This window comes from Lissotriton helveticus, chromosome 12, assembly GCF_964261635.1.
Source record: "Lissotriton helveticus chromosome 12, aLisHel1.1, whole genome shotgun sequence".
Lineage (NCBI taxonomy): Eukaryota > Metazoa > Chordata > Amphibia > Caudata > Salamandridae > Lissotriton > Lissotriton helveticus.
The window spans coordinates 121588950-121616790 of record NC_136073.1 but is presented as its reverse complement, the minus strand read 5'-3'; the positions used below and the strand labels follow the sequence as shown (position 1 = coordinate 121616790).

Genomic DNA, 27841 nt, shown 5'->3' with positions numbered 1-27841 from the left:
CTCCCCAGGGGCAGGAAGACCAGCAAGCGTCACCATTCTCCGTCTGTGTCGATTGCACCGACTACGGCGTAGAGAGGGATGACTACAGTCTGTTCCCCGTCTCCCCGGGGCTCCGGGTCGAAGCGGCGTCGACGTCGAAGGAACTGAACAGACCGCCGTCGAAGTCTCCGTTGACGATTTCGTCGTCGAGGACTCGACGTCGAGAGAGGGACCGGCGTCGGCGCTCGCCGTCACTGCGACAATCCCCTTCGCCTTCGAAGAGGAGATGGTCGGACGCCGAGAAATGGACCGAGGCATGGGAGATCGCCGTGGAGGCGAAAGAGGTTGCCGTGGAGGCGAAAGAGGTTGCCGTGGAGGGGAAAGAGTTTTCCGTCGAGGCGAAATTGAGGCGTAGGAGGTCGCCGTCGAGGCGCAGCAGATCGCCGTCGAGGCGAAGGCATTCGACATCTAAGAAGGGGCGCTTTCCGTCGAGGAGAAGAAGTTCGACGTCGAGGGGCCGACGCTCGCCGTCAGGTCACCGTTCTTTGACGCCAAGGAGGCGTAAAAGGAGTTCTGGCGCCAGGAAGTCAGTCTGACAGGCGTCCAGTGCCTTTGCGGGACGCTCCAAAGTCCCAGCCTAGTAAGGAGGGAGAGTCACCGGGCTTAGTGTACTCTGTTGTGTATACCCCTGCTAGGCCGAAGACAGTTACTCCTCCTCCATTGTCAAGAGGACTTCCTCCGCGGGTTCCCACCCGCCTCCACTTCCTCCACTTCCTCCACTTCCTCCACTTCCTCCTCCTCAACCTCAACCACGGCCTCAACCTCAACCTCAGCTGCCGGCTGACAAGCCTCCTCCGATTCCTCCGAGGGCAGGTTCGTTGCCACGATTTCCGACTCCTCCTAAGGGGACCCCTCGGCCGAGGGCCCCAGCCAAGCCTAAGTCACCCGCCCCGGTCGAACCGGCGGGGCGACCGAAGCCAAGGAGGTCGGCTCCCCGCTCCGGACGGAAGGGGAGATTGCGCAGTCGTCGCAGATCCTCCACGAGGTCAAGACGGCGCCACAGGAGGTGTGGATCACGGTCCTACACGGACTCTTCCAGGACCAGATCCTACTCCCCGACTTTTTCGGACTCCCCGGGGACGAGAGTGTCTCCTGTGGACGATATCAGTACGTTCCAAGATGTCCTCCTGAGGGGTGCAGCAAAATTGGGAATCCCGATGACGGCTCCAACACCTACGACGTCCGTGATATTCGAGAAGCTGCATAAGAAGCATTTGTCTCGCCCTTTACTACCGCTCGTACCAGGATTGGTAGAGCCTGCGGAGGAGCTGTTCCTCACGCCTGCAGTGACGAAAGCCGCCCCATCCCGGCTTCTGAAGAAGTACAGGGCTCCGGATTCCGATCCGGCCTTTCTACGGATAGACCCGATTCCGGACTCCGTTATAGTGACAGCAGCCAGGAAACCACACTCTATCTCTCCATTTTCCACCGTGCCTCCGGATAAGGAGAGCCGATGGATCGACTCAGCTGGCAGGAAGGCCTGTGGGACTGCATCTTCGGCCATGAAGGCCTCCAGCGATGCGGCTCTGATGGGGCGTTATGATCGTGCCCTGTGGGAATCCCTCCAGCAGTTCACGGAACTCCTGCCACGAGATAGGAGGGAGGATTTCATGGAGATCCAGAAGGAAGGCATGCTGGTTTCGAACCAGGTCATCAGCACGGCCGCTGATGTCTCTCTTTTGGCGGCCCATGGGTATTGTCATGGGATCAACCAGCGGCGCCATGCTTGGCTCAGGCTCACATCACTCAAGCCGGAGGCCCAGCAGCGAGTGGCCAATCTGCCCTTCTCGGGGGGGAAACCCTGTTAGGCAAACATGCGGATGATGAGATGGCCCGCATGAAGGCGGAGGCCGAGACTCTGACGGCTGTGGGCTTGGAGAAGCCCAAAGAAAAGAAGGCCTACCGCCCGTTCCAGAGATGGTTCGGGGCACAGGGCAGAGGGCAAGGACCGGCTTCGGGACAGCAGCAGCAACAACAGCAGCAGTTCGTTGGCCCTTCTAGAAGCGCCAGAAGGGTAGAGGAGGCCAACAGTCCTCTACAGCGAACAAAGGCACAGCTGGGTCTCGACCCTGAGCGGTTACTTCCCCTACATCCGTTACCCGCTCCGGTGGGGGGAAGCGTTCAATTTTTTCTGGCAGAGTGGAGAAAAATTACTCAGGAGAAGTGGGTGCTGAATATTGTTTGCAATGGATACAGTCTTCGGTTCACCAGCCTGCCTCCATTAGTTCCACCGGTCAGCTCGCAGTTTCAACTGCGCGAGCTCCAGGCGGAGGCAGATATCCTGTTAAGGAAAAGGGCGATAGAAGAAGTACCTCTGTCTCAAAGAGGAAGAGGTCTGTACTCCCGGTTCTTTCTGGTTCGCAAGAAGGACAAGAACGAGTTCAGGCCCATTCTCGACTTGCGACAGGCAAACAAGTGGATTTGCAGAGAGAAGTTTCGCATGCTATCGTTGCATCAGATTTATCCTCAGCTACAACAGGGAGACTGGCTATGTGCTATAGACCTACAGGATGCGTACTCCCATGTGCCCATTGCACACAAACACAGGAAGTTCCTGCGATTCCAAGTCGGCGCCAATCATTATCAGTACACAGTACTGCCATTTGGACTGAAGTCTGCACCCAGAACATTCTCAAAGTGCATGGCAGTGGTAGCTGCACACCTGAGGAAGAACAAGGTGTTTGTCTACCCGTACCTGGACGATAGGTTGATCAAGGCCTCCTCCTTCTCGGAAGCTCAAGCACACTTCCAGAAGACTTACGTTCTCTTGAACAAGCTGGGGTTGCACATCAACATGTCCAAGTCTGTCCCGACTCCGGTCCAGTGCATACAGTACTTGGGAGCCTCCATCAATACGCTGTCAGCAAGCGTGTCTCCTTTGGAGGAGCGACGATTATCACTCCTTCGGAAGGCTCAGGCTCTTATGACCACTCCATCTACAACAGTGAGGATGGTGTCTTCTCTACTGGGATCGATGGCCTCTTGTATCTTCCTCACGCCACACGCACGGCTGCACATGAGACCATTGCAGGAGTACTTGGAGGATCAGTGGGATCAGAGGAAAGGATCTTGGGACGACAGAATACGACTGTCTCTGCATGTGCTTCAGTCTCTGAAGTGGTGGTGTTCGGCGGAGAATCTCCTGAGAGGGGTTCCCTTCCACAAGGACATTCCCACGCATTCTATCGTGACGGATAAGTCTCTCCACGGCTGGGGAGCGCACTCCGCAGACTTACAGATTCAAGGGACGTGGTCCCAGACGGAGTCCACGTACCACATCAATTTCCTAGAACTCAGAGCTGTTCACTTGGCGCTGAAGGCCTTTCATCCGTCCTTCCAGACCAACTCTCTGCTTGTGCAAACGGACAATACGACCACGATGTATTACCTCAACAAGCAGGGGGGCTCGAGATCGCGCACCCTGTCGCAGGAGGCGCAGGTGATCTGGCACTAGCTTCTAGCCAGAGGACTGACGATAACGGTTACCCATCTGCCAGGTGTGCAGAATGTTCAGGCAGACGCACTGAGCAGACTGATTCAGGAAAACCACGAATGGGTCATAAACGATGAAGTACTAGGAGAAGTCTTCGCACGGTGGGGGACTCCGAACGTAGATCTGTTCGCCACTGCCCAAAACAGCAAATGCCGAGACTTCGCCTCCAGGTACTACCAGCCGGGGAATGCGTTATGGATCAATTGGTCGAACAGCTTTCTGTACGCTTTTCCACCCATTCCCCTGATTCCGGCAGTGCTCATCAAACTATCCCACAGGGGTGTGGAATTTAGTAAAATATCTACTTGTCCATGGGGCAGGTTGCTTCATAAATCTACTTGTCCTGGAACAAAATCCACTTGTCCCTTTAGCGCCATGTAGTGCGGCGACAAATTCTGGCAGCAAGCTGTTATATAGTCTCTCCGATTATGCCAGGGCTCATACCATAGAAGTGTTTAAATACTAGCAATCCCTTTGTTACCACGTTTCCACAGATACACAAACTGGGACTGAAGGTAGTGGTAAGCAATAGCTCCAGGGTTGGAATGCACTTTTGATCTGTGCAAACATACTAACTTGCATGTTTTAAGGGTTTTCAACAACTCTTCTCTAATCTTTTCCCATACTGAGAAATGTTGGAAATTCACTCCTGACAACGGCAGATGTAAACCTTCTTCCAGAGTTGGGAAAAAAGTGGTTGGAGGGAAAATGAACTTTCAAACACTCAGGTTTTCGCGTGAGCAAATCTACACATGCAAATTTGCTCATGCTAAAATGCAGTTCACAAATATTTTCTAGGAGTACTATTTATTGCCCTACTTCTGGAAATTCTTGTAAATTCACGAAAGCTATATAGCTGCACTTAATGCAAGGACATATACCAACGTTGCACTTTTGAGACTTTCTTTAATAATTGGGCCCCACATTTTGGTCTGGCGTCAACCATGATCTTTTGTGTGTATTAAAATTCTCTCTCACTCTCTGTATCGGCTGGCTTCACTGAGAGTGACAGCAGTCTGCTCTTTCACAAGTAGTTTTGTTCAGTGCTAGTAGCTAATTTGGCAGCGTGTGCTTTTTTGAGATCAAAAATCATTTTTGCTTTTGCCAATGTTTGTTACAATGGTGAGGGCGCGGTAGCTCTCACATCAATAAGGTTTTACAAAAACCATGCCAAAACAAGTCATGCATTGCCAAATAAAAAACTGACCACCAATTTCAGATCTACTGGCTTTGCCAATGCTTGTTTAATTTTATGTTTCCCATATTCTTATTGAAATTGGTTACACTGATTTTCCAATATGAATATTTTTGGGAAATAAGAGCATGCATCAACACAATAATAAATGATGCTGCAAAGAAATGGTACCTGAAATTTGATAGTAGTTTAGCAAATTGTCTACTTTTCCTACTTTCATTTTTTGGGGAACATTTTATATTGAAAGCAAAGAATCCTTAATCTTGCTTTAAAGCTTCTGCAAATAATTCCTTCTAATCAGAGGGCATTCTGGGAGCAATATGCATAGCCTCATATTGCCAAACTTTGAAATCGTGTGTACACATTTTTATATTGGAACCTCTGTCAGCAGTGCATCAGAACTTACATTTACTTAGAGCGCTCACTCTAAAAATAAAGGCTTTCAATTAATAAACCATAAACACAACTATGAACAGCATTAACATATGCACACAAACATTAACTTAACTGCAGGCAGTGTCCTTCCCTGATCCTTAATGTGGTACCGCAAACTTGGCAGCCAAAGGGTTTGTGCTGCAAGGGGTTGGGCCTACTTGTCCCAAGGACAAAATACACATTAAAACGTGATGCCCTTGACCCCACACAATATGTCCTGGGCGTCGGGCTATAGGAATTCCACATCCCTGATCCCAGTCCAGGGCGCGGATGATCCTGATTGCCCCAGAATGGCACAGACAGTGGTGGTTCACGGACCTGCTTCACCGGTCTCTCCTTTCGCACATACGGCTGCCGTGCAGGCCGGACCTTCTCACGAAGTTCGGCGGGTAGATGTTGCACCCCAACCTCTCATCTTTGAGTTTGGCGGCATGGCTCCTGAGATAGTGCAATATGGCCATCTGAATCTCCCAGAAGATTGCATGGACATACTGAAGGAGGCTAAGCTACCTTCCACTAGGACTTCTTATGCTTACAAGTGGAAGAGGTTTTGCATCTGGTGCAAGTCCAAGAACTATGACCCGACGACATGTAAGGAAGATGTCATCCTTCCATATCTTCTACATCTGGCGCAGTCTGGCCTTAATGTCCATTCCATTAAGGTTCATCTGCCAGCTTTGACTGCCTACAGGAAAAGCCCTTCACAGACTTCCTTCTTTCAGATCCCTGTGATCAAAGACTTTTTGGAAGGCTTGAAGAAAGTGTTCCCTCCTGTCCGGCTTCCTTCGCCTTCATGGGAATTAAAAGTGGTGTTCTTCAGACTGATGAAGGAGCCTTTTGAACCTATTCATAAGGCTTCGTTGCAGCACCTGTCCTGGAAGGCGGCGTTCCTCGTGGCCATTACATCGGCCCGCAGGGTGAATGAAATTCAGGCATTGTGTTGCCAAGAACCTTATACTGAATTTCATGCTGCTAAGGTTGTTATGCGTACTCACCCTAAATTTCTTCCTAAAGTTATATCTGACTTCCATGTTAACCAGACCATAACTTTACCTACGTTTTTTCAGAATCCTTCCTCTCCAGCGGAAAGGTCCCTGCATTCCCTGGATGTTAGGTGGGTGTTGAAATTTTATCTGGATAAAACCAAGGATATTCATAGGTCAGACCAATTGTTTATCAATTATGGATCAGTCAGGACAGGTCTTGCTACCTCTAAACAGTCCATTTCTAGGTGGATTGTGTCCTGTATACAATTGTGTTACCAGAAGGCTAATAAGACCTTAGGGGGTAAACCGAAGGCTCATTCCACCAGGGGCAAAGCTGCCGCCACTGCTTTGCTCCGTAATGTTCCAATTGCAAAAATCTGCAAGGCGGCCACTTGGAAGTCGGTCCATACCTTTGCTAAGCATTACTGCCTGGACACTGATGCCAGGGCAGACGCTCAGGTTGGGCAGGCTTCACTGCGAAATCTGTTCGCACAGTAGTGATGGTATTTCTCTTTTCTCCACCGCCGCTTTGGTGTGGGGATGGGCTTGCCATTCTATATACTAGATTATGACTATACACAGAGATCCCCTACTACAGAAGGAGTAGTTTCTGTCCTGTAACTCCAGTTCTGTAGTAGGGGTATCTCTGTTATAGTCATAAGCGCCCGCCCTCCTCCACGGTGGAGATATATATTCATGTAAGGAATGCTACAGGTCTGGCGTGTTACGCCTTCAAAAAGAACTGAAAGTAAAAGGGACCTGCAGTGCATTCTGTGAAGTTCTGGAAGGTTCTCTTAAAGGCACAGTATCCTGTTTTGAGCCACATAATGGTAGCCTATGGGGCTTGTCTGTCTGTCTTTCTCTCTATCATTCCAGAGGGGTTTTGCTGTTAAAGTAAGGGAAATTTGGACAGGCTTTGCTGTTGGTGGATTTTTGGTGGAATTTCTAGTTGAAGTACTGGACGGTGTAGCCTGTGGATATAGGCTGCATTATCTGTCTTTAAATTCTCTAAGTGTCTGTGCAGTTCTGCATTTTTCAGCACCTTAAGAGATTATTTTTGTTTGCTCCGGGGTCCACGCATATGGGCGGGACTATTCACTAGATTATTATTATAACAGAGATACCCCTACTACAGAACTGGAGTTACAGCACAGAAACTACTCTTTCTTACACCTTTTAGGTGTAATTCTTCAGTTTCCCATCACGTTGAGCTTTGTTGCCACTATCATTGGCCATGATTTATATTTCTTTTTCAGTAGGGCAGTACCTTATACAAAAGGTTTATTGAGACTGTTTTTCACAGCTACGGGTATTTGTTTGAATGAAACAAAAATCATGCTGTGTATGCAGTCTATGTTCTGTGTATCAGTGAAGATTATTCAACAGCCAGAAATTACCAATGCTTGTATAAGAGTGTAAGCCCCTGCAGGAATGGGCAGCGACACCATAGGCACTGTGCACGTGTGACAAACCATTCATTACAGCTGGTCAAAGAACAAGGCTGTTAATGAGGAGAAAGACAAAGCGGTTCGAGTCAATGAGGGAGATGCTGCACGAGGGGGGTGGGAGGGGAGACTGCGTGGGAGTCCAGCTCGGACACGCTAATTAAACAAGCCATACTCGTATGAGAAATATGCATTTAATTGATATAAATGCAAATGATTTACATAGTGGATTTTTCTTACATTGGGGTCGATTCCGATCCTGGAGAAAATCCGTCAGTACGATTCGTGTCCGGAGCCCTCTCCGTACGACTCGTACAGGCGCCGTACGACCCGACGAGTACGATCCGGACCGGGGTATCAGGACGCGATTCGTACGGTCCACGTCAGGTAAGTGCGATTCGTATGGAAAAGCACACATTCACATACACACCGTACAGTGCGTACCCCCCATGATCGCAGGGGTATGCACTGTAGTACCCCTGCGATCATGGGGTGTACGCACCGTCCGCCCAGCGAACATGGGGTACGGTGCGTACACCCCATGATCGCGGGGTACGGTGCGTACCCCCCATGATCGCAGGGGTACGGTGCATACCCCTGCGATCATGGGGGGTACGCACCGTACCCGTGGGGGGGCCGTTGCGTACCTGTTTCGGCTCGAACTCTGCTTTTACGGCTGTTTTCAGCTCCTGTAGAAAATGGGTCGTACGGTGCGTTCCCGACACATATCGTACTTGCTGGGTCGTAAAAACCAGCTGCGAACCGTACAGATGTCGCGTACAGCGGGTTCCGAGAGAGAATCGTACGGAGATTTGAGTCGTACGGTGTCTGGACGATTCATACGGAGTCCAGCTCCTGGTACGAATCGTACTTCGTCGTACGTACGGGGGACGTTGCAGGTTACGATTCGTACAAGAAAAACGCTCCGAACGGCTATTCGGAGTGGTTTTTGCCGAATCGGAATCGACCCCATTGTGTCATGGATCCCAACCCTCGTTGGACACCCTTCTTGCATGAAAGTAAATACATTAGGATTATTTGGCCGCAAATGCTAATCACATATAGTGTGTTTGCAGATATAGGCAATGCTGCCAACTGTTCCAGCAGTGTGACTCAGCAGAAAGGGCTAGGGTTATATTGAGACCTTCACACTGTCTTCTGCCCAGGCCCACCCATGATTACATGACTTGGAAGCGGCTTGAATGCACGGCTGTGCACCAGCTGGAGAGATCACACATGCTCGGTGTAGAGCGAGTGCACTTGTAATAACAAATGAAAGTCATTAAAAATGTTTTTGAAGAAATTAAGTTTATACTGTCATATGTATTTGCAGAAAATAAAATTGTTTTAAAATGAGAAGTGGGATACTGAACAGAAGCTGGCTGCATATTTGCAGGAACTGAATTTCTGAATTTGCCATTAGTGGGGATTTTCCAAAGATGGACTTCCAACACGTTCTTGTCATAAACAAAGAGGAAACCTAAAATGCCAGATAAATGACGCTTCGATGCAAACATTAAAAATATATGAATTGATATTCTCTCCACGTCACATGCTCCTGGCTGTCTTTTGAAATAAGATCCTTTCTGTTTACCATCATTTCTGCTGAAAATAATGTGTCGCTGCTGAAGCCATAAACTCTGCAAGTTGCTGCCAGATGAATAGGAAACGCTGGCAACAATTCCAGCTGACAAGTTACAAATGGTTTCTACTGGAGCCTGTTGCAAGATTTGCGCTTCTTGTCATCTACTGTAACTCTATGTAGTAAATTGCTATTTGTTTCGATTCGTCCTGGGGCTACTTATTAATTTCTAATAGATTCGAGACATTCTAGCAAGTAATTGTATTAACCCTCTCAAAGTTCCATTGATGAGAGCTGAATTTAAACAATAGAAATCCCTTTATTTTGTTCTTTTGGACGAGCATAATGCAGTTTTAGTCTCAGAAAATGTGGAAACGTAGCAAGCTGTGCCAACTGCTGCAGACGCCGGTGGTCTGTCAGAAGGCACCACTGCCGAATCAAGGGGTCCCAGTGTGGTACTGCCCTAAAGTCTACACACCTGCCACCCCTCTCTGGAGACAATAGCAGACATATGACGCCCACTTTTCTTTATTGCCTCAGCACAGCAGTGGAATGTGTGGGGCGCCTGGGCGACCAGGATAATGTGGTGGTACATTCCGCCGCTCCAAACAAAGGAAACCGGGGGTAGGCCTTGAGCAAAAAGGGGAAATAACAATGCACTGAACTGCCCCCTGACTGCACATGATTTGTGACAGCCGCGCAGACCTATTCACGAGGAACACGAGCTGACTGCCAATGTCTTTTGGGGTGCCCCCGGGCCAAAGCGTTTATCGTAGAACAAATAGTCCGAATTATTCTCAGCCCTGGAAAATACACAATGCAATGTTTCTCTTTGTTTCTAACGCACTTAGGGGCATATTATCAAGGACCGCTGTTAATATTATCGTCGTTTTCTGTGGGCCATACTTGAATGTTTGTCTATTTATCTGTAGATGTGTCCATATATATTTTTGTATATTCGGTATATTATGCAGCGAGCACACGATGCACATAAAATCGTGTGGTAAAGAAACCTGAAATTGTTTCACAAGGTGCTAAGCCAGATTTTTAACGAAACCCTAAATTATGGCCCAAAAATGGCATGGTACAATAGATTTAGTTTATAAAATTATGATATTGTTTCTAAATGAAATCAACATTAACATTCTGCCAGGTTACAATCACACACTGCAGAATGATAAGTGCAGAAGTGACTAACACTCCATTCAAATATTCGCCCGCTTTGTAGGGAGGGACCTAGCAAAAGGGCTTGCATTTACCCGCACAGATTGGAACAGTTTATTTTCTCTGTTGAAACATGTACTGGGAAAGTACTTGGAAATGAAATGTTCCCACGCTATTCATACCCACCCTGCCCCCACCCCTCTCTCAGCAGAGGCACCTCCCCACATGGTCGCAACACCCGAATCCCAATAACTTCAGACCACACAAGTTTTTGTTTTATGGAAGAATTGAGGCCGCAGTTTATTAGGCATTTCCAACTTACAAGCGATCCTTTACACACCATTATTTGTCTGGCGAGCCATGTGTCCTTATTCCATCAGCTCTGCACTGTGCCCTACATCCAGTGCAGCTACCTTCGCCAAGGTGACCTATCACCGTCCTTAACCCCAATTGCTCTGCACTGTGCCCTACATTCGGTGCAGCTATCCTTTGCCCAGGTAACCCCTCACCTGTGGACGCACCCTTTCCATTCACTCCGGGCAAGCTTCTGCTTCCAGCCCGACCGTGTAACCTTTTACCTCCGGTTGCCACGCACTACTTGGGTAAGCGTCTGCTTTAACCCAACCGGACGGCCCCTTTTGCTTCCGGTGTCCACTCACTCCCGGGTAACCATCGGGTTCCCACCCGGCCGGGTGACCTTTCACCTCCGGTGTCCACACATTCCTTCCGGGTAAGCGTCTGTTCCCACCCCCGCCCAGTTCTTCGCTTCCGGTGTACCCTTTGTTACCTGGGCAAGCCGCTGTGATTCCCTCCCGTCCAACCTATTTCCTGTTCCCCCCCACCCATCTCTGTGAGGTGACCCGATAACCGGTATCCTTACTTCCTCCATGCCACAGGCTCCGCCCTCTGCTGCGTAATTAATCGTTTACTTCCGGTTCACTTGAACCCAGGTGGGCTTGGGGCGCTTGCCAGTGACCCCCTGAGTCCTGACTGCCCCGTTTGCGGTCTGTGCCCCGCTTCACAGCCTGCTTTTGTATTCCTCTTGGATCGCCTTGTAAGTACCGCCATGCCTCGCTGGGAGCTACCGCTGCCAGCGAGAGCCCCCCCCATGCCATTACTGCGGCCCCATTCTTGCAAACTACCAACAGCCCCTTGCATTCAATGCTGCTAGCATATTCCGAAGCAGGACATCTGTTCCCGTGTCCGATAGGTACACCCCATCTGCCTTGTAATAGTGCGGCTGCCGCAAGTTAATTAGGGTGTGCCTAATGCTACCTAAACCTACCCCTTTTAAAAACTTAGCCATGAGGCTATTTAGTCTCTTCCTTGACAACTCCATGCCGTTTTGGGAGTGCGCACCCGCCCATACCCGTCTAGGAATTATTTCGGACCATACAACCTCTGTGGTGTCCATGCTCCTAGCTAAATTTGTGAGATCCCTCTTTAACATGTGAAAGAATTCCCGCCGCCCCATCAGTGGAAGGTCATTTCCCCCTAATTGAATTACTAAAACACTTGGGTCCTTTGCACAGGTGCGGAAGTCTTCAATGACGCTCCCCAATTCCCTCCAGTGCAACCCTGGCTTGCCAAACCATCGCACCCTTGTCCGTTGGAACGGGAACGTTGCATTCCACCCAATGCTGTGGGCTCTGTTAGCGGCCATTGACACGTAGGAGTGCCCGATGACCCACACTGTTTTGTATTCTGTGGAGTAGAACAGAAGCACAGAAATGTTGTGTATCAATCTTCTATCCGCCTTTTATTATACATTTAAATTGCAGTACATAAGTTTAGTCAAGACCCCAACCACTGAATCACCGCAACCCATGTCTTCTTCCCTCCTCTACCTGTCAGATGTTGGGCGAATGTACACCCGATACCTGTCTGATTGCCATCTTCCTATTTGTTTTATTGCATTTGCCGACATGCCCTCCTGGAAGGCTGTAGTGGCTGCCCCAATGCGGAATGAATGTGTAGTGTAATGGCACCCTTGGAGCCCAGCCACTTGGACCGTTGCTGCTAACACCCTTTTAAACTGGTACAATGTTACCGGGGACCCATCTTTGTGGGTGAGAAGGTAGTTGTCGCCATTTAACACCTTCCCGTTCCCGGATGTACCCTGCCAAGAGCGTAACTGGGCAATACAAGCTGTGCCCCTCCATCCTATTCAGTGTTATGAACTGTCCCCTTCCCACTTGATCTGTCTTAGAGTGCCGCACCCGTAGGGATACCTGCTGTGTGCCTAGTGGTATGTCCTTAACAAACAAGGCCCTGCTGCTTTTATCCCCTTTTGACCTGGCAATTAATTCGCTAATGCGAAATGCCCCGAAGAAGGCCAGGGAAATGTTACTCTAAACAGCGTACTTTCAAACTCTGAGTAGCATACCAAAGGGAGGTGGTCCATTAGAATCTTTAGTGTTTTAAAGTCAATTGGGGACCTGTGATCCTGCTTTTTACTTTCTTCTTTTGCCCACCCTTTCAAGGCTGCCCTAATCACAAAACCTTTAGTAGGATCGTCAAAACCCTTTAGTTTTGAATGGTATGCTATTGCTGCTAGGTGCTCTCCAACCCATGACCTAGATTTGCCGGCTCCCCTGGCCCACACCACAAACTGCTTGACCCGCCTCCCCAGTTGCTGAACATTGTTTGGAAGCTCGGAATCATCCGCTGTAAAGTTCCGAAAAGTGTCCACACAACGTCGATACCGGTGCCTTGTTCCCACTGCCAGAGCCTCCTCCGCCATATTCTGTAGCAGACCTTCTAATGCATCAGTCTCCAATATTCCTCTTTGAAGGGCGTCATTTCTTGCTGTGCCTCTGGCCGTTCTGCCCGGAATCTTTCCCACTGTAAGCGAGAAAGAGCATCAGCTGCCTTGTTCTGAACCCCTGGCACATGCTTGGCTGTTATCTGAATATTATACTGGAGACACCTGCTCACTAAATGCCTTAATAAGCCTAATACAATGGGACACGCCGCCGCCTGATTATTTATTGCCTGGACGGCTGCCATGTTGTCGGACCGGACGACCAAGCACTTGTTAACCAAGGTGTCCGACCATATTGATAATGCCACCAGAATAGGAAAGAGTTCTATCGCTGTGATATTGTTGGTGAGGCCACCTTGTTGCCAGGCCGGTGGCCACTCCTTGGCACACCACGCTGAACCCAATATTGCACCAAACCCCCCCTTGCCTGGAGGCATCTGTGTACAGTTGCGACCTCATCAGCTGTCCATAGTGACGGCCATATTCTAACCCCATTGAACCCTTGGAGAAAAGACAACCACATCTGCAAGTCTTGCTTCAGCCCCTTCTTTAACCTGACAAAGTGATGTTTGAGTCATGCCTGCCGTAGCACCTGCCAGCCTTCTAGAAAAGACTCTTCCCCACCTGAATGACCCTGGATGCAAAATTGAGCTTGCCCATTAACTCCTGGATGTCTTTTAAAGTTGCCTTCTCTTACGCCAATACCTTTTTAATAGCTGCTGCAAAGTCCTGTACTTTCTCCACTGGGAGGCGTGACTCCCCTTCCTCTGAGTCCAACTCTATCCCCCAAAAAGTTAACTTAGTTGTGGGGCCTTCTGTTTTTTCTGCTGCCAATGGGACTCCCAAGCACTGCGATACGACAGTGAAGGCTGCCAATGCCTGGTCACACTCGGGGGAGTTAGCCTCGCCTACAAACAAGAAGTCATCCAGATAATGAAGCTTGCCCCCCACTGGCTGGACCAACCCATAGGCATACACCTGTCATAGTACAGCTTATCCCTGAACTGGAACCCCAGCAAATGAAAGCTGTCGGGATGCACTGGTAACAGCCTGAAGGCTGATTCTATATCAGCTTTTGCCATGAGAGCTCCTGTCCCAGCCTGCCTGACTAACTCAATGGCTTCATCAAATGTTGCATAGGAGACTGTGCAAATATCCTGGCTTAGCCAGTCATTCACTGAGTTGCCTCTGGGATAAGAGAGGTGGTGGATCATACGGTATTTGCCTGCCTCTTTTTTAGGAACAATACCTAGTGGTGAAATAATAAAGTTACTTAAAGGGGTGTTATCAAATGGGCCTGCTATCCGTCCTAACTGCAACTCCTTTTGTATCTTCTCTGCGACTATTTCCGGGAGTCCCTCCGCTGAGCGAAGGTTCCTAGATGACCTGCCTGCTAAAGGACCGCAGTAAGGTATTTTAAATCCATCCTTGAAACCCCAAAAAAGTAGTTCCCTCTCCTCTTCCTTCGGGTAATCATTCAAAAGTGTTGCTAGCAATTCAAAGTTTATTGGGGATGGGCCTTTTGTTCTCCAGCCTAGGCTATGGCTGACCCATGAATGTGGCGCCAGGTGCAATTCTAACGAGGGCTTTGCATGCCAAAGCGGGATGGTCCCCGCTACATTGGGAGCACCCATGCCGAAATTTGCATTGCACCCCCCAGGTGCAATTGCCTGCATTGAACAGGCGACAGGTATTGTCCCTCTGTTTACGCTGCAGCAGCTGCTTGTACCCGTCTGCCACCTTTGTCTCACGAAATGCCTGCTGCTGCTCCTGAAGCGGCTGCTGGTGCCTCCCCATCATCTGCCCCTGTCCAAGCACTGACCCTGGGGAACTTTGTGTTGTAACCATGCCGCCCTGACCGTGTCCCCCTTGCTGCCCTGCTGTCAACTGCCCCACTCCCGCTGGGAACCCCACCGCCACCGAGGGCTGCTGACCCCTGCCGCCGCTAAATTGCCCATTTGTTAGCCCATTGTTACCCTGCGTTGGCTGTCCCCCAGGCTGTATGGTGCCCATTGGAAAACCCGTGCTTGCCTGCTGGCTAGGCCCCGCCTGTGTGTACTGTGATCCTACCGACCCCAGTTGTTGTTGCAGCGTTTGTCCTCCACCTGTCTGCGGCTGCATAGGACCCGTCCACGTCTGTTGCTGCCCCCCGCCACCCAGGTGGGACTGCTGACAGGGCCCCATTCCAGCACCTGGATGCTGGGATCCCCTACATTGTTCCATTCCCCGCATAGGTGATCCCGTGTTGAACCTGCACCTGTCCCACTTGATGCTGCGGAAAACTTGTCACTATTTGTTGACCCAATCCATATTGCGCATTAGCCAAGGAATGTGCCTGCGTGTTTGCCTGCCAACCCTGCCCTGATGCTGGTGTTGTCCACTGCTGCGTCCCACCCGCCGCCCCCACTACCCCTAACCCATACCCCGCTTTGGACCCCATCTGTTCCATCCATTCCTTCGCCTCTCTCTGATCCCACGACATCGAGGGTGACTCTTCCATGCGTTGGCGGAAGTTCAGATCGTATTGCAGCCACCCCATGCCTCCATGGCGCCTGAACCTGTCCAAGATAGCTTGGTTGTACCTACTCAATGCTGGACCTTGCTCCGGGAACTTCTCTAACATTATGGCTGCCAATAATGCAAAAGCGTCCAACCAGTTATTGATATTCTCCTCAGGCCTGATCCTCTTCCTATCCTTATTTTCTCTGCTGGGCCCAGCTACCCGTAATGTGTCTACCCCCCTGCGCACATGCTCCAGTAGAGTGAAAATATCAATGAATTCCCTCTTCCAAACTTTCTCCTTCACCTCCAGTGGGATATGCCATGCTTCTGACCGTGTCCCGTTCGGCCCCCTAATTCTACCTTATTTGACGGTGTGTTTTTCTCGTCGCTAACCTGGGATGCATTTGATACGGCACCTTTTCCCAGAGTAATGGTGCCACTCTTAACACATTGGGCCGATACTTTCTTTCCCACCCCCCCTTCGCCCCCATGTTCCCTATTTCCCCCCTCCCAGACTTGTATTGGGGACCCCTCACCTGCTCTGCCTGCCATGATCCCCTCCTCCGTCATAACCCCTTCTCCATTCCTTTTGCCCCAGCGCTCCTGCCAATTAGCGACAACTTTTTTAATTATGTCCGACAACTCACCTAAGGAACCACTTTCCGTTGTCAATGCCCCTTCTTTACTTGAGTTGCCTTTGTCCTCTCCCAACTGCCTATTTGGCACAACCACCTGCAAAATTGCCGCTGCCTGTGAGTCCTCCCCCATCATTGCCTTTGTTGTTATGTCCTCTGTGGGCATCCTTGCCTTTTTGGCTCCTGCGACAGCCACCCCGCCCCCTCGCCTTCTTTTCCATACCCCGTTTTTCCCCACGTGTTGCTGCATAGGTATGGCCATTAACCGGAAAAACGTCCCCTTGCCACTCTTCCACGTCCTTGCATTGTCCACCACCTTCCGGGGCAGGTGATTGCATTTGAGCCATTGCCAGCTCTCAACCTTCCCAATTCTTTGCCTTAGCCGTCGCTGCAAAGCTGGCCCACAGCTGCTGTGCATCCTGTCCGCCACGGTACTCCAGTCCTGGGAACACCCCACTTGGTCCAGCCTCTTCGTTTGCTGCTAGGTCCAGAGCCCCACTGTGAAACAGTCCCTCGTCTCCCATCATGCTCAAACGCGTCTTGGAGCAATCCCCTTTGTGGCTGACCTAAAATTGAAAATGGTGTTAACCTTCAAGTTGTAGTTGTGCACCCCTTTTCGCGTGGCTTGCTATCAAACCAGATTAGTGCCACAGAATGAGCTACTCATAATTCAAAAGGGAGGCCATGGTAGCTCTGTAAAATTACCCTGTAATCAAATTACATCAGCAAGCATGTCCCTTTCCAATGTTGGCCACCCTCGTCGTGTGCGAGCCTGCCTGCCCATTCTTCTACCCTTATCCTTGAGTTAAATTCTGCATGCTGCTTTCCCCATGGTATGGTCCTTTCAAATGTTTGGTGTGAGGGAGAGCAGGGGGTGGAGCCCACCGGTGTGTGCCTGCAGCAGCAACCCAGGGGCCCTTCTGCCCTTTACGAGGCGCGGCCGCTGGAGCAAGACAGGGAGAGGGACTGCGATCTAAAGGAGGACGCGGGTAGCCGCAAGAGAGCTAAGCATCCCCAGAAACAACCTCTGCCCTACAGAGCTTAGCAGTAACTGGGGGACACAGGGGCCGTCTCGAAACAACCCCTCACAGGAGCATCCACCCCTCCGGATCAACCCCCCGGATGCCAGCCGCCTCCCCTGTAGCCCGCCACCCCCTGTCTTTCGCAAACTTACCTTCTGCAACGTCCTGACCCCTAATTCCTGTTCCTGTTCCCTTTGTCCCGTCTGTGACCACCGCCACTAGACACCACCTGTACGTTCCCTCAGCCTTTGAAGTCCAAATGTGTGCAGTCCTTGTTCGACTCTACAGTAGAAATCACATGTTAACTTCCCATACGCGCTACTTGTGCCGACTGTCGCACCCTCCTCGTGCGCCCTTTCTTTATGCCACCCACAAATCCCAGTGGCAGCTTATCCATGTGCGCCTACGAAACCCTTTATAATCCTCGTTAACTCCTTCCCCACAATCCTTGCCGCCCATGCACCCCTCCCCCCCCCCCCCCCCCCCATCAGCATTGGTGGAGGCACGCTGGGAAAGGGGACACAGGGTGTTGGGATGTCACCACTCTCCCAACCCCCCACACCCCAAACGCCCGGCATTGGCCTTGCACACTCCCTCCAAGGCCAGGAGAGGTGGGGGGCCGACTGGACCCCCCCCCCTTTATGAACGCTGTGCTCCTGTAGTCGTATAACTGTGTTGTGCTCTGCTCAGCCTGAGCCTACTCCTCCCCCCCTCCCCACCGGACCCAACGTAATTACCCCCCCCCCCCCCCCCTGCCGTGTATGGGCCAGCAGCCCTGGCTGAGACTCCTTCATGCGCACACACGCCGCCACCCCCAAGTACCCAACCGGTCTTTGAAGACCATCTGCGCATTAACGATACTCTGTTCTTTCCCCCCTTCCAAGAGGCCAGAGGCTCCACTTTGCTTATTACTTAAACATACAGCCCCTCCTCGGCTGCCATTAACCTGACCAGAATTACCGAGTAATCGCGGTGACAGACCAGCTGCCGGGAAAGTGTTTCATCATTTCGATGTATCTTTGGAAGCATTTGTATTGTCTCTACTATGTGGTGAAATCTCGCAGTTATTTTCGTTCTATGACCAGTCCTGCACATTCCTAATCCTAGATTTACAGCTGGGCTGGCCCAGCCCCTTCTCTGGTGGGCCCGCTCTTTCTCCTTCCTTATCTCCAGCCAATCCTTATTGGTGCCCGGGCTCTGCTTCCCGGGGGAGGCCTCCACTGAGACCCCCGGTCCAGCCACTGTCCCCCTCCCCCTGGGGAGTGGGGGGGCTGAACCAAGGGGCATTTGTGGCCAGAACCAAAGTAAACTGTAAATGCCATTTTCGATGTTCTCCTCATGAGCGCCTAATTACAGGCTTTACTGCGAGTAAAGCACGTGGTGGAAACTTCTTTCAATGTGTTTAGTATACAGTGTGGAAAGCGTGGCGTGTAAAAGACATTCTGGCAGAATATCAAAAGACCCCGTAAACCGTCCCCAGGTGGTCTATGCCACAACACGCTTGACGCATGGCTGCTCCTGAGGAGAGATTAGAGCCGCCGAGTGACTCAGGCCTGGCCCATCACTGGCTGCTGCTGCAACTCGAGAGGAGGCCCGACTTCCTGGCAGAAAAGCAAAACACTCACAAGATTTCTGTCCCAAGACTTCCAGCAAAGACACTGCGTGTGAGGCGGGTTTTGCGGCCTGTGTTTATTTTAAGAGACCATATATTATAGCTACTGGACACTAATGAGGGCGAGGAAGAGTGACAAGCGCTCGCCATTCCTGCTGCGTGGATGCAATTGTCTGCAAGTAGTCCCTAAGCAAAACTAACAAAGCCAGTAGCGCAATAAAACAGTAGTTGGTCGGTGCTGCTTCCGATAAAAACGGAAGTGATGCAACAGCCAACAGAAACAAAGATAACAGCAGCAATGCCAGACCTAGACAAATCACTAGGGGCAGGAGACATTCCAGAGACTTTGAGCCAACACACAGATTACTGTAGGTCTCGCACAGCGCATGCAGCGCAAAGCCGAGACCTAAAAAGGGTAAAATTATTAGTAATATCACCCTATTCCGCATGATTTATTACTCAAAAATCCTCTGTAAATTTGAAAAGTCGGCAACTATTTTCCAAGCTGCAGAGTATAAGTTCTGAGAATACACAAATGTTTGTCCCAAATACATTCTTTTAATGTTGGTATTCATATGTTAGTTCATCCAATCAAAATTTAGTTGGCTAGCCTGCACACAGAAGAGCCACATGCAGATAGCTGAAGAGCTACATGTAGCTAGAGAGCTACCGGTAGCTACTTATGGAGAAGTCTGCTCTACAGCTACTTTATCTTGATGTGTGGCACAGTTCAGTGCCCAGTCGTGGTAGTTGCCAAAATCTAAATGCCAGATTAAGGTAATGTCTAAAAAGGAAGTGTTGACTCCAAGTAACAATTGTAGTAATAGCAATAGTCCCTGGTAATAGCAGTGGCTATTTTAGACCTAGACAGGTCTACCCCATGTTAGTTACTACTTTATTTTCTCTGAAAACCTAATTTGGAAATATTTTACTTGCACGCAGTGACACTCCTTTAGAGTGAGGTGGATGTAGTACATCAACTGGCAACTTCTGTGTCTAGTTTACATGTGGAGAAACTGCTCAGTTTCCAATAGCAAAATCAGAGAAATAGAGAATGTTAGCCCCCGGACCAGCCGCCATTGGGCCTTTCAATATTGAGTTTTCTACCCCTGATTTTGCTATGCAAGACTTGGCAGTCTCGGACTGGATAAACCAGCGGTTAGTACCCAGGCACAAGATACAACTCAGCAAATCAAGTCCATTGCTTTTTTTTAGTTCACACAATCAAACCACTCACCTTTGGAGTTTTACTGTAAAATAAATATGCTGCTCAACCACCATGAAATTTCCAATGCAAGTGCTGCTGCTGCTGGGTCAAAGTGAGCTTTTCAGCAGAAACATCCTCACCTAAGCAGAAAGATATCTCTTGTTGTGAATGGCTGTCCAGAGGCTATTAAGGTGAGGTGTTCACCACAGTGTTGCTGCAGCCTACCTGCCAAATTAGTAACGAGTGTCAGTGTTTCCGATGTCTTTCCAGGTAATGTGCTACTCCCAACTTTATACTAGTTTCTCCCTTGCTTATTTTTCAATCTAAAGTGTGTTGCATCGCTTGTCTTTTTCTAAAGCTTAGGAGCAGCTTAATTGAGACAGATCCCAGTGCTCAGTATCGAAATGTATGTCTGCAGAATCTTGTGATGGTCTGCTTTTTGCAGCATTTTCAAGAATTACATATTGTATTTAAGGAATGTGTAATGTTTTTGAAAATATCTTTATTTTCCCTCAGGTCTGTAAGCGCCCAAGGAAGGCAGATGGGAATGTTGAAAAAAGGAGAGCGCCTGTCAAAGTAGTCAGCACTGCTCGGGCTGGGGCCCCCTTGCAGCCCAGTGACATCTTTGAGGCAGTGAAGTTGTCAAAAAGTGCAATGCAGGTACTGTGAATGGGGCCCTTCTGTACAGTCCCTTCTCAAGCTCCAATTTTCATACATCTTTTTTCCTTTTCTACTTGCCATCTAGAATATTAACCCACAAAATGGGACTGAGAAATGGAACTGTACAAAATCCATTTAATTGCTAAGCAGCTCTCTGTGCATTCGATGGTAATAGATTTGTATTTTTTGTTCTAACCATGTCATTGCTTTACCACCACATCTTCTGCCCCTTATTAGCCTTGTCCCCAATTATTTTGCCAAGTACTTTTTCTGTATATGTTAATTTTTTGGCTGACTGCTCTGCATCAAATGTTTGTTGTGCGGTGGTTCAGGTTTCTCATGAATACTTCTAACTGCAGGTTTCTTGTCTACAGGATTCACCGGCACCAGACTGGATCTGAAGGCTTTCTAGTAGTAGCCCCCATGCACTGCTAGGGGGTGTGGTCTGACCCCGTGACAGCCTCTCATCCGGCGTCACTCCAGCGTGCCGACATCAGCTCCTTTCTGTGCCTTTCGACCCAGATCCTAAACTCGGCTTTCAACTTTGTTGGTCTCCTGATGTCTTCAGGATTCTCACACAGTGTGCTTAGGCAAGAGGACGTCTTCCTCCCAAAACAATAGGAATCCAGGCTTACCAGGTCTCTGGGAAGCAGATGTCTGTCACGGACCATTATGATATTCAAATCTAGTCAAGACTCAGTCATGTATAATTGCGACCTAATGCACACTAAGGCATCCAGAGAACTGGAATCAAAGTTGCTTGTCACAGAAAACAAGAAAAGGTTACACTCCAAATTGAGGTTCTGCTCCCAAGTTGTGTGGTGGCTTCCGCATGCGGGGCAGTCACTTTGCCAAATTTCTGTGCTCCTTGAAGTGATCTTGGAAATCTAAGTGTAGGATGCCTCTTAAGCTCAAAAGAGCCAAGCAGGTTTCAAACCCCGCCTGCTTTTGGCATTCTAAGTCAGTTGAGAAACATCGCAGTTCGCACTCCAAGGACCTTTATCCTCCAGCATTCTCCAAGCCCCCTCCACAGCTGGTCTTAGCGTACCCTGAATTCCACTGTCAGTCAGCGACTGCAGCAAATGGAGGCCTTTAAATATGTCATGCTGCAAAATTTTAAGATGCTGTTGGTTAGCTTTCGGCCCCTCAGAGCCATATTGGCCACCAGACGCACTTCCGCAAGCAGTCCCATCCCTGGTGCTGACTGACCTTCAGGACTTCCATGTCTGCACTTGTGCCAGATCCACTCCTGATGCTGTTTTCTGCCTGAGCGTTACAAAAGGGGGGGTGATGGACGGAGCATCTGAACCAATCAAACACTCATACCCAGTCAAAAGATCTGGGTTTGATCCATCACCGTTCTTTAGCCCACTCTGCCACCCCAGTTCAGACATGGCTATATGAACCCCCTTTTGTACCGTTTTCTGCCTGAGAGCAGATGTGGATCCACACCAGGCCTGTGACCCACGTGTATTTAACCTAAGCACAGCCCCCCTTAATTGAACCAGACTCCTAGCCTCATTCACAGTGTCAGAACAACCAGAGCTTGGACGCTCTGTTTGTCTCTGATTCAGAAATTGCTTTGAGGCAAATTCACACATTGCTACATGATTTGTTCTTTTTATTAGGAATGCTTTTAGCCGCATGCGTGCTAGCGGTTTTCCCGCTGCGTTTTAAAAAAAAAAGCCGCATTACATGACGAGCTCAGCTCGTCATGAGCGTACGAGCGTCGTCGCTGAGCGCGGAAACTAGGTTCCTGAGGGTTCAGATGGCGGACCCGCTCTAACATGCGGGTACTGCCACAATGTGCAAATAAGCAAACCTAAAATCAGCCTAAAAACAGGTAAAAAACTTTGAAGAAGGAACAAGCACGTTTATTACAGGAAACACTTTGTGTCTTACTGGCTACTCGAACTCTCGGACCTGAACACAGGCACTTGAGGGATTATATGCAGCCTCTAAGGGGATGGGTGTCTGGAGGAGGCAGCAGTAGCTGGAGGTTGTGCAAAAAGTTCTCCCTCATGCACCCCAAGGCCATAAAACAGCACAAGGCCAAACTTTCTCTAGCCTACGCCCTTAGGGAGCATCTGTCTGTGACATTCATGTATCAGGTCAAGATCTCCAGCCAGGTCTTATTCTTCGTTATAGTCTTCAAAAGAAAAACAAGAAGCATGAAAATTCTTTGTCAAATTGTTCTTCCCAGTCTAAGGGTAAATCACATTGCTACTATCAGCTCCTGTGGAACTGGGCTCGAAGCCAGAACTGGAGGATATTTCTCCTCTCGCGGAGCCACCTGCTTTACTAGCTTCTCAGCTACCTGTGCTGCCTCAGGCCTATCCTGAGTTCCTGCCACCTTGAGTGGATCTGTTTTTTTTATGCACCCTGTGGTGGAAGTGTTTGTGTGCATCTGTTCCTGTTGGGCCCCTTGTGAGATTTTGTGGCTTCATTCTGATACTGTATTAGCAAAGAAGAGTTGGCTCTAATCAGTTAGGCTGAGCACCTATAACTATATAACAAAGACAAATGCCAGAACTGATACAACAAATTAAACATAAATTTCACTCAAAAAGGAAGAAATCTTATTTCAGCCCGAGATATTGCTAATCAATAGCTATTGATTAGCAATATCTCGGGCTGAAATAAGATTTCTTCCTTTTTGAGTGAAATTTATGTTTAATTTGTTGTATCAGTTCTGGCATTTGTCTTTGTTATATATATATATATATATACATTCCGATACTGGCAGACAGATCCTTCCTCTGTGCCATTCGTCCTCTCAGTTACATATGAAGGGCCACTGGTGCCATCTGAAAGTTTTCATGCACTGGTATCTCCGCTGGTTGACCTCTATCTGACACCACCACTGCAGTTTCCAGCACCTACTGCTAAGGTTTCGGTAGAGCCACCAACAGTGAGTATCTGAAACCAAGAGAATCCTACAGGGAGAATAAGATATTACCTGCCAGTGCTACTGGCATACAGCACACTAGATATTTGGCTTGGATTCTGAACAAATTAAAATGCGTGTTCCAATTTAACAAGATACTGACAATGATAGGGAGGCAGACCGTGTATTCTTGTCCTCATCTTCTGACACAGCAGATCACCTATTTTTACTGCAAGTTAGTGTATTGGACACTTTCCCAGAGGTAAAAACTGGCAGAGGCTACATTTCAATCAATGCTGTGAAAGGCTACTGCTGTCCTTTAACATGTTTACTGCGAGACTCAAGTCCAACATTTTAACAAATGTTCTACAGCCTTCAGTCACCCACTCTGGGCCCTTACTGTTCAATGACGCACTTACGAGCCCAGTGACAACATCATAAGAAGCCCAGTGACAACATCATAAGAAGCCCACGCCTTCCTCGGCAATTAATTGATTCATCACTGGGCTCTATGGACCAGCACTGAAGGGAGTGGAAGAAGCTGGAGGCACTAGGGGAAAAAAAGATATTTTCAGTTGGCAGTCAGCTCTCACTAAACTCAGCTTGTTCATTTCTGAGGTATGCCTCCACCCCTTGGATTGTGGCGTAGATGGTAGTACGAAACTTCCCGGACCATCTTAGATACCACTTTGCAGAGGCTGGTCGGGATAGGCAGGATGCCTCTGGCAGGTTGTCTGGATTCTGTAACCAAAGCTATGGGTTCATCTGTGGCCCTCAGAAGGCATGCTGGACTCTGGTCCGCTAGCTTCGCTGGGGATCCCTGGTGCTGACTGACCTTCAGGATTTCCATGTCTGCACCTTTGCCAGATCCAGTCCTGATGCTGTTCTCTGCCTGAGAGCAGATGTGTATCCACACCATGACTGTGACCCACTTATATATTACCAAAGTACAGACCCCCTTAATTGAACCAGACTCCTAGCCTCATTCACAATGTCAGAACAACCAGAGCTTGGAGACTCTGTTTGGCTCTGATTCAGAAATTGCTTTGAGGCAAATTCACCAATTGCTACATGATTTGTTCTTTTTATTAGGAAGGCTTTTAGTAGCTTCAGAGCTGCACCTCTTATTCCCAGCTCCGCCAATCGGTCGATCAGGATGGTATGGTTGACCGTATCAAAGGTTGCGGAGAGAGAAAGCAGTATCAATACGGCCTGGCCTCTATGATCTGTGACCATCTTAGTTCTTCTGAACCGGTAAGCAGAGCCGTTTCTGTGCTGTGTGCCTTCCTAAATCCATATTGAGGGGGATCCAGTACAATATTGTTGTCTATGCATGACATGAGTTCATTATTCAGAGCTTTTCCCATCAATTTAGCTGGAAATGGGAGCCTGGATATAGGCCTATAGCTACTAGGTTCCTGAGGGTCCAGATGGCGGACCCGCTCTTACATACGGGTACCGCCACAATGTGCAAATAAGCAAACTCTCACTTTTTTTCTTTCCCTTTTCCTACTCGCCTGACACAACAGGGTGTTTTGGGATGAGATGGAGGAACTGCTCCAACATCTCCCTGAGCAGCATATACATAATGGGCAAGAGCTGGTTTGGTTTCTGAAGGCAAAACCTTCTCAAATGCCACCATCTGCTGCGATACTTCATCCAGGGGTGTTGATAGTATCATCCTTGCCATGCCTGGCTTAATATCTGATTGTAAGCCAGAAGTACAGCAGCATCTTCTGAACCTATTGTTCGACAGTAAACACCTCTTTGGGATGCAGGTAGACCAGATGCTTGAAAAGCTGAAAAAAAGACACTGATAAAGCCAAGGTTATGGGTGTCTTTCAGACATCAACTCCCTGGGGTCCTTTTGCAGGTCACAGTATTGAGGGGGTGGGTGGTCAGTAAAACCACATCCCCAGACTTTCTGCCTCTGACCAGAAGCAGCAGCCGCAGCCGCAATACCAGCAGTCAGCACAGGGGTTATTCAAGAGGAGGTTATAAGAAAACTCCCCCAGAGAGAGGGCCCAAGTGTGGCTCTGCCAAAGGGTTGCCTCCTTCAAGCAGTGACTGCCTTGCAACTCCCCTAACACCTTCCCCTTCCAACCCCCAATTCACACTACACTTGTTGGGGGTAAACTACAGGGGTTTTTCCTGCGCTGGGAAGAGATCACCTCAGAGCAGTGGGTCCTCCATTATAAAACCTGGTTACTTCTTGGAGCTCATTGCATCTCCACCAATAATCTCACCCAACAATCAAACCAGCCTAGGACCATTCTAGTTTTGTAACATAGCCACCTCTTTTTGTAAAAGAGTCCAAATTAAAATTGACAACCAATCAGATTAGCCTCACCCTCTAGAACCCTCCAGAGAGAACTTTTTCCTTTTTACATTACTCTCAAGAGTTTTTAAACAGTTTTTTCTTCAACAACTTCAAGTTCAACATGACTGATAAAGATAAGAAAGTCCTTTTTAGAGCTTGTGCCACCTGCTCCAAAAAGAGACTTTACGTGGATGATCCTCACAAGGACTGCATCTATTGCCTGTATCCAGATCACAAGGCCAAAGATTGCAAGGTATGCCATACTTTTTCCAAGAAAACCTTGAGAGACTTCTCCTGACCTGGCTCCAAAAGCTAAAGTCCAGGAAAGCCAGTCTCCAGTGACGATAGTGATGAGGCCTCATCACCTTTGTCTACGAGGAGATCAAGAAAAAGGGGAAGATCTAACCCCTCTTCTTCAGAAGACCGTCCTTGGAAAGCCTCTAAAAAGATCTCTCATGGGTCTGACAGGCCAAGCAAATCTCCTCACCAAGGGGTAAAGGAGAGGGAAGGAATGACAACAGGAGAGACTACAGTGAGGAAATCGAGCTCTGTACCTCAATCTTCTCCTCCTGAGGGAAGGAAAGCATTCAAAAAGCCCTCTGTTCCTTCTGAGGGAAAACAAGCTAAAAGCGTCCCACAGTCGACAAAGCACAACGATACCGCCGACGAAGAAATTGTCATCGCCAATGCGGAGTGAGAAGGTACAGTCTCCATAGTCTGCTCTGGCGACAGGATAGTCGCTGAGTGTTTCCTTGCATTCATCGTCCACTGTGCAGCATGCATCGGCGATGACCGAGGCTACAGGGTCACCAGTGATTTCAAAGATGTCGACTTTGACGACGAGAATGATGACGGCGACTACAGCGATGTCAGTAATGACGACAGTACCGCCGATGGCAACATCTGCATCATCGATGACGACACCGTCAAGAGAGCACATTTCTGGGAAAAATATCAGGAAATGTCACATAACTCGGAGCCCACTTTCCCTAGCAAAGTGACACCTCTGCTACCTACTCACCTCCTAGAGGAGGAAGATTCGGAGGAAGAAAGTCCTTTTGGGTATGCTCATAGCCCTTCAGAATTGCACGTTAAGTGCCGAGATCTGGATTCTGAGGACGGACATGGTGAAGAACAGGAATATGATCCTCTGCAGGATTACCTTAGAGATTATCAGAAGGAGACGATCTGCATGCCATCTTCCTTGTTTTCAGACCTACAATTCATGCTCAACGACTATAAAAGGAGATTTCCGACACAATCTTCGGCTCACGAACAGTTGTCCACCTGCAGGGCCTTCCACCCCTCTGCACCCACCACCGCCACTACAATTGATAGTGGATCCACCGCTGGCTGCTTCCCTTCTTCAGGATGATACCTCTGATGACGACCAAAGAGATACAGATCTCCCAGACCCACATAGGGAATGGGAGGATTATATAATTCCTACTCCAGCTTCCCCTTTACAAGTGGATTCTCCACCTGGTGACATAGGGGGTTTCCACAATCTGCTAGAAAGGGCAGCCAAAAGTTTCGATCTGCTTATGCCTTCGTTGCAGTCTGAGTGCTTCTTATACAACTTTAGGTAGCCCTTTAAGAAGTTGGTGAGAACAATTCCTATGGTCAATCATGTATGGGAAGAGGGTCTGAAAGTCATGAAGACCCTGGCCACGGTCACTGTGCTTTCTCGTTTGGAGAAGAAATATAAAGATCCGGAGGATAGCCCTGCTTGCCTTGCGAGTCAACCAAAACCATACTCGGTGATATCGCAGGCAGCACAGAGGAAGTAAAATAAATCCAGCAGCTCCTCTAACAACGCCTCCGGTTAAAGAAGGCAGATGCTTGGACAATGCTGGCAAAAGATTTTCATCTATGTCAAGGCTGCTTGCCAAA

General features: G+C 49.0%; 1 protein-coding gene across 2 annotated transcripts in view; it reads left to right on the top strand.

Moving 5' to 3' along the window:
- Nucleotides 1–27841, top strand: part of STAG3 (STAG3 cohesin complex component) — a 1426160-nt gene that overhangs the window by 205521 nt on the left and 1192798 nt on the right. For both annotated transcript variants that reach the window (XM_078669437.1, XM_078669436.1), the window contains exon 4: nt 20598–20741. In XM_078669437.1, coding sequence (XP_078525563.1) covers nt 20598–20741 — 144 coding nt within the window. The remainder of the gene's footprint in view (nt 1–20597; nt 20742–27841) is intronic.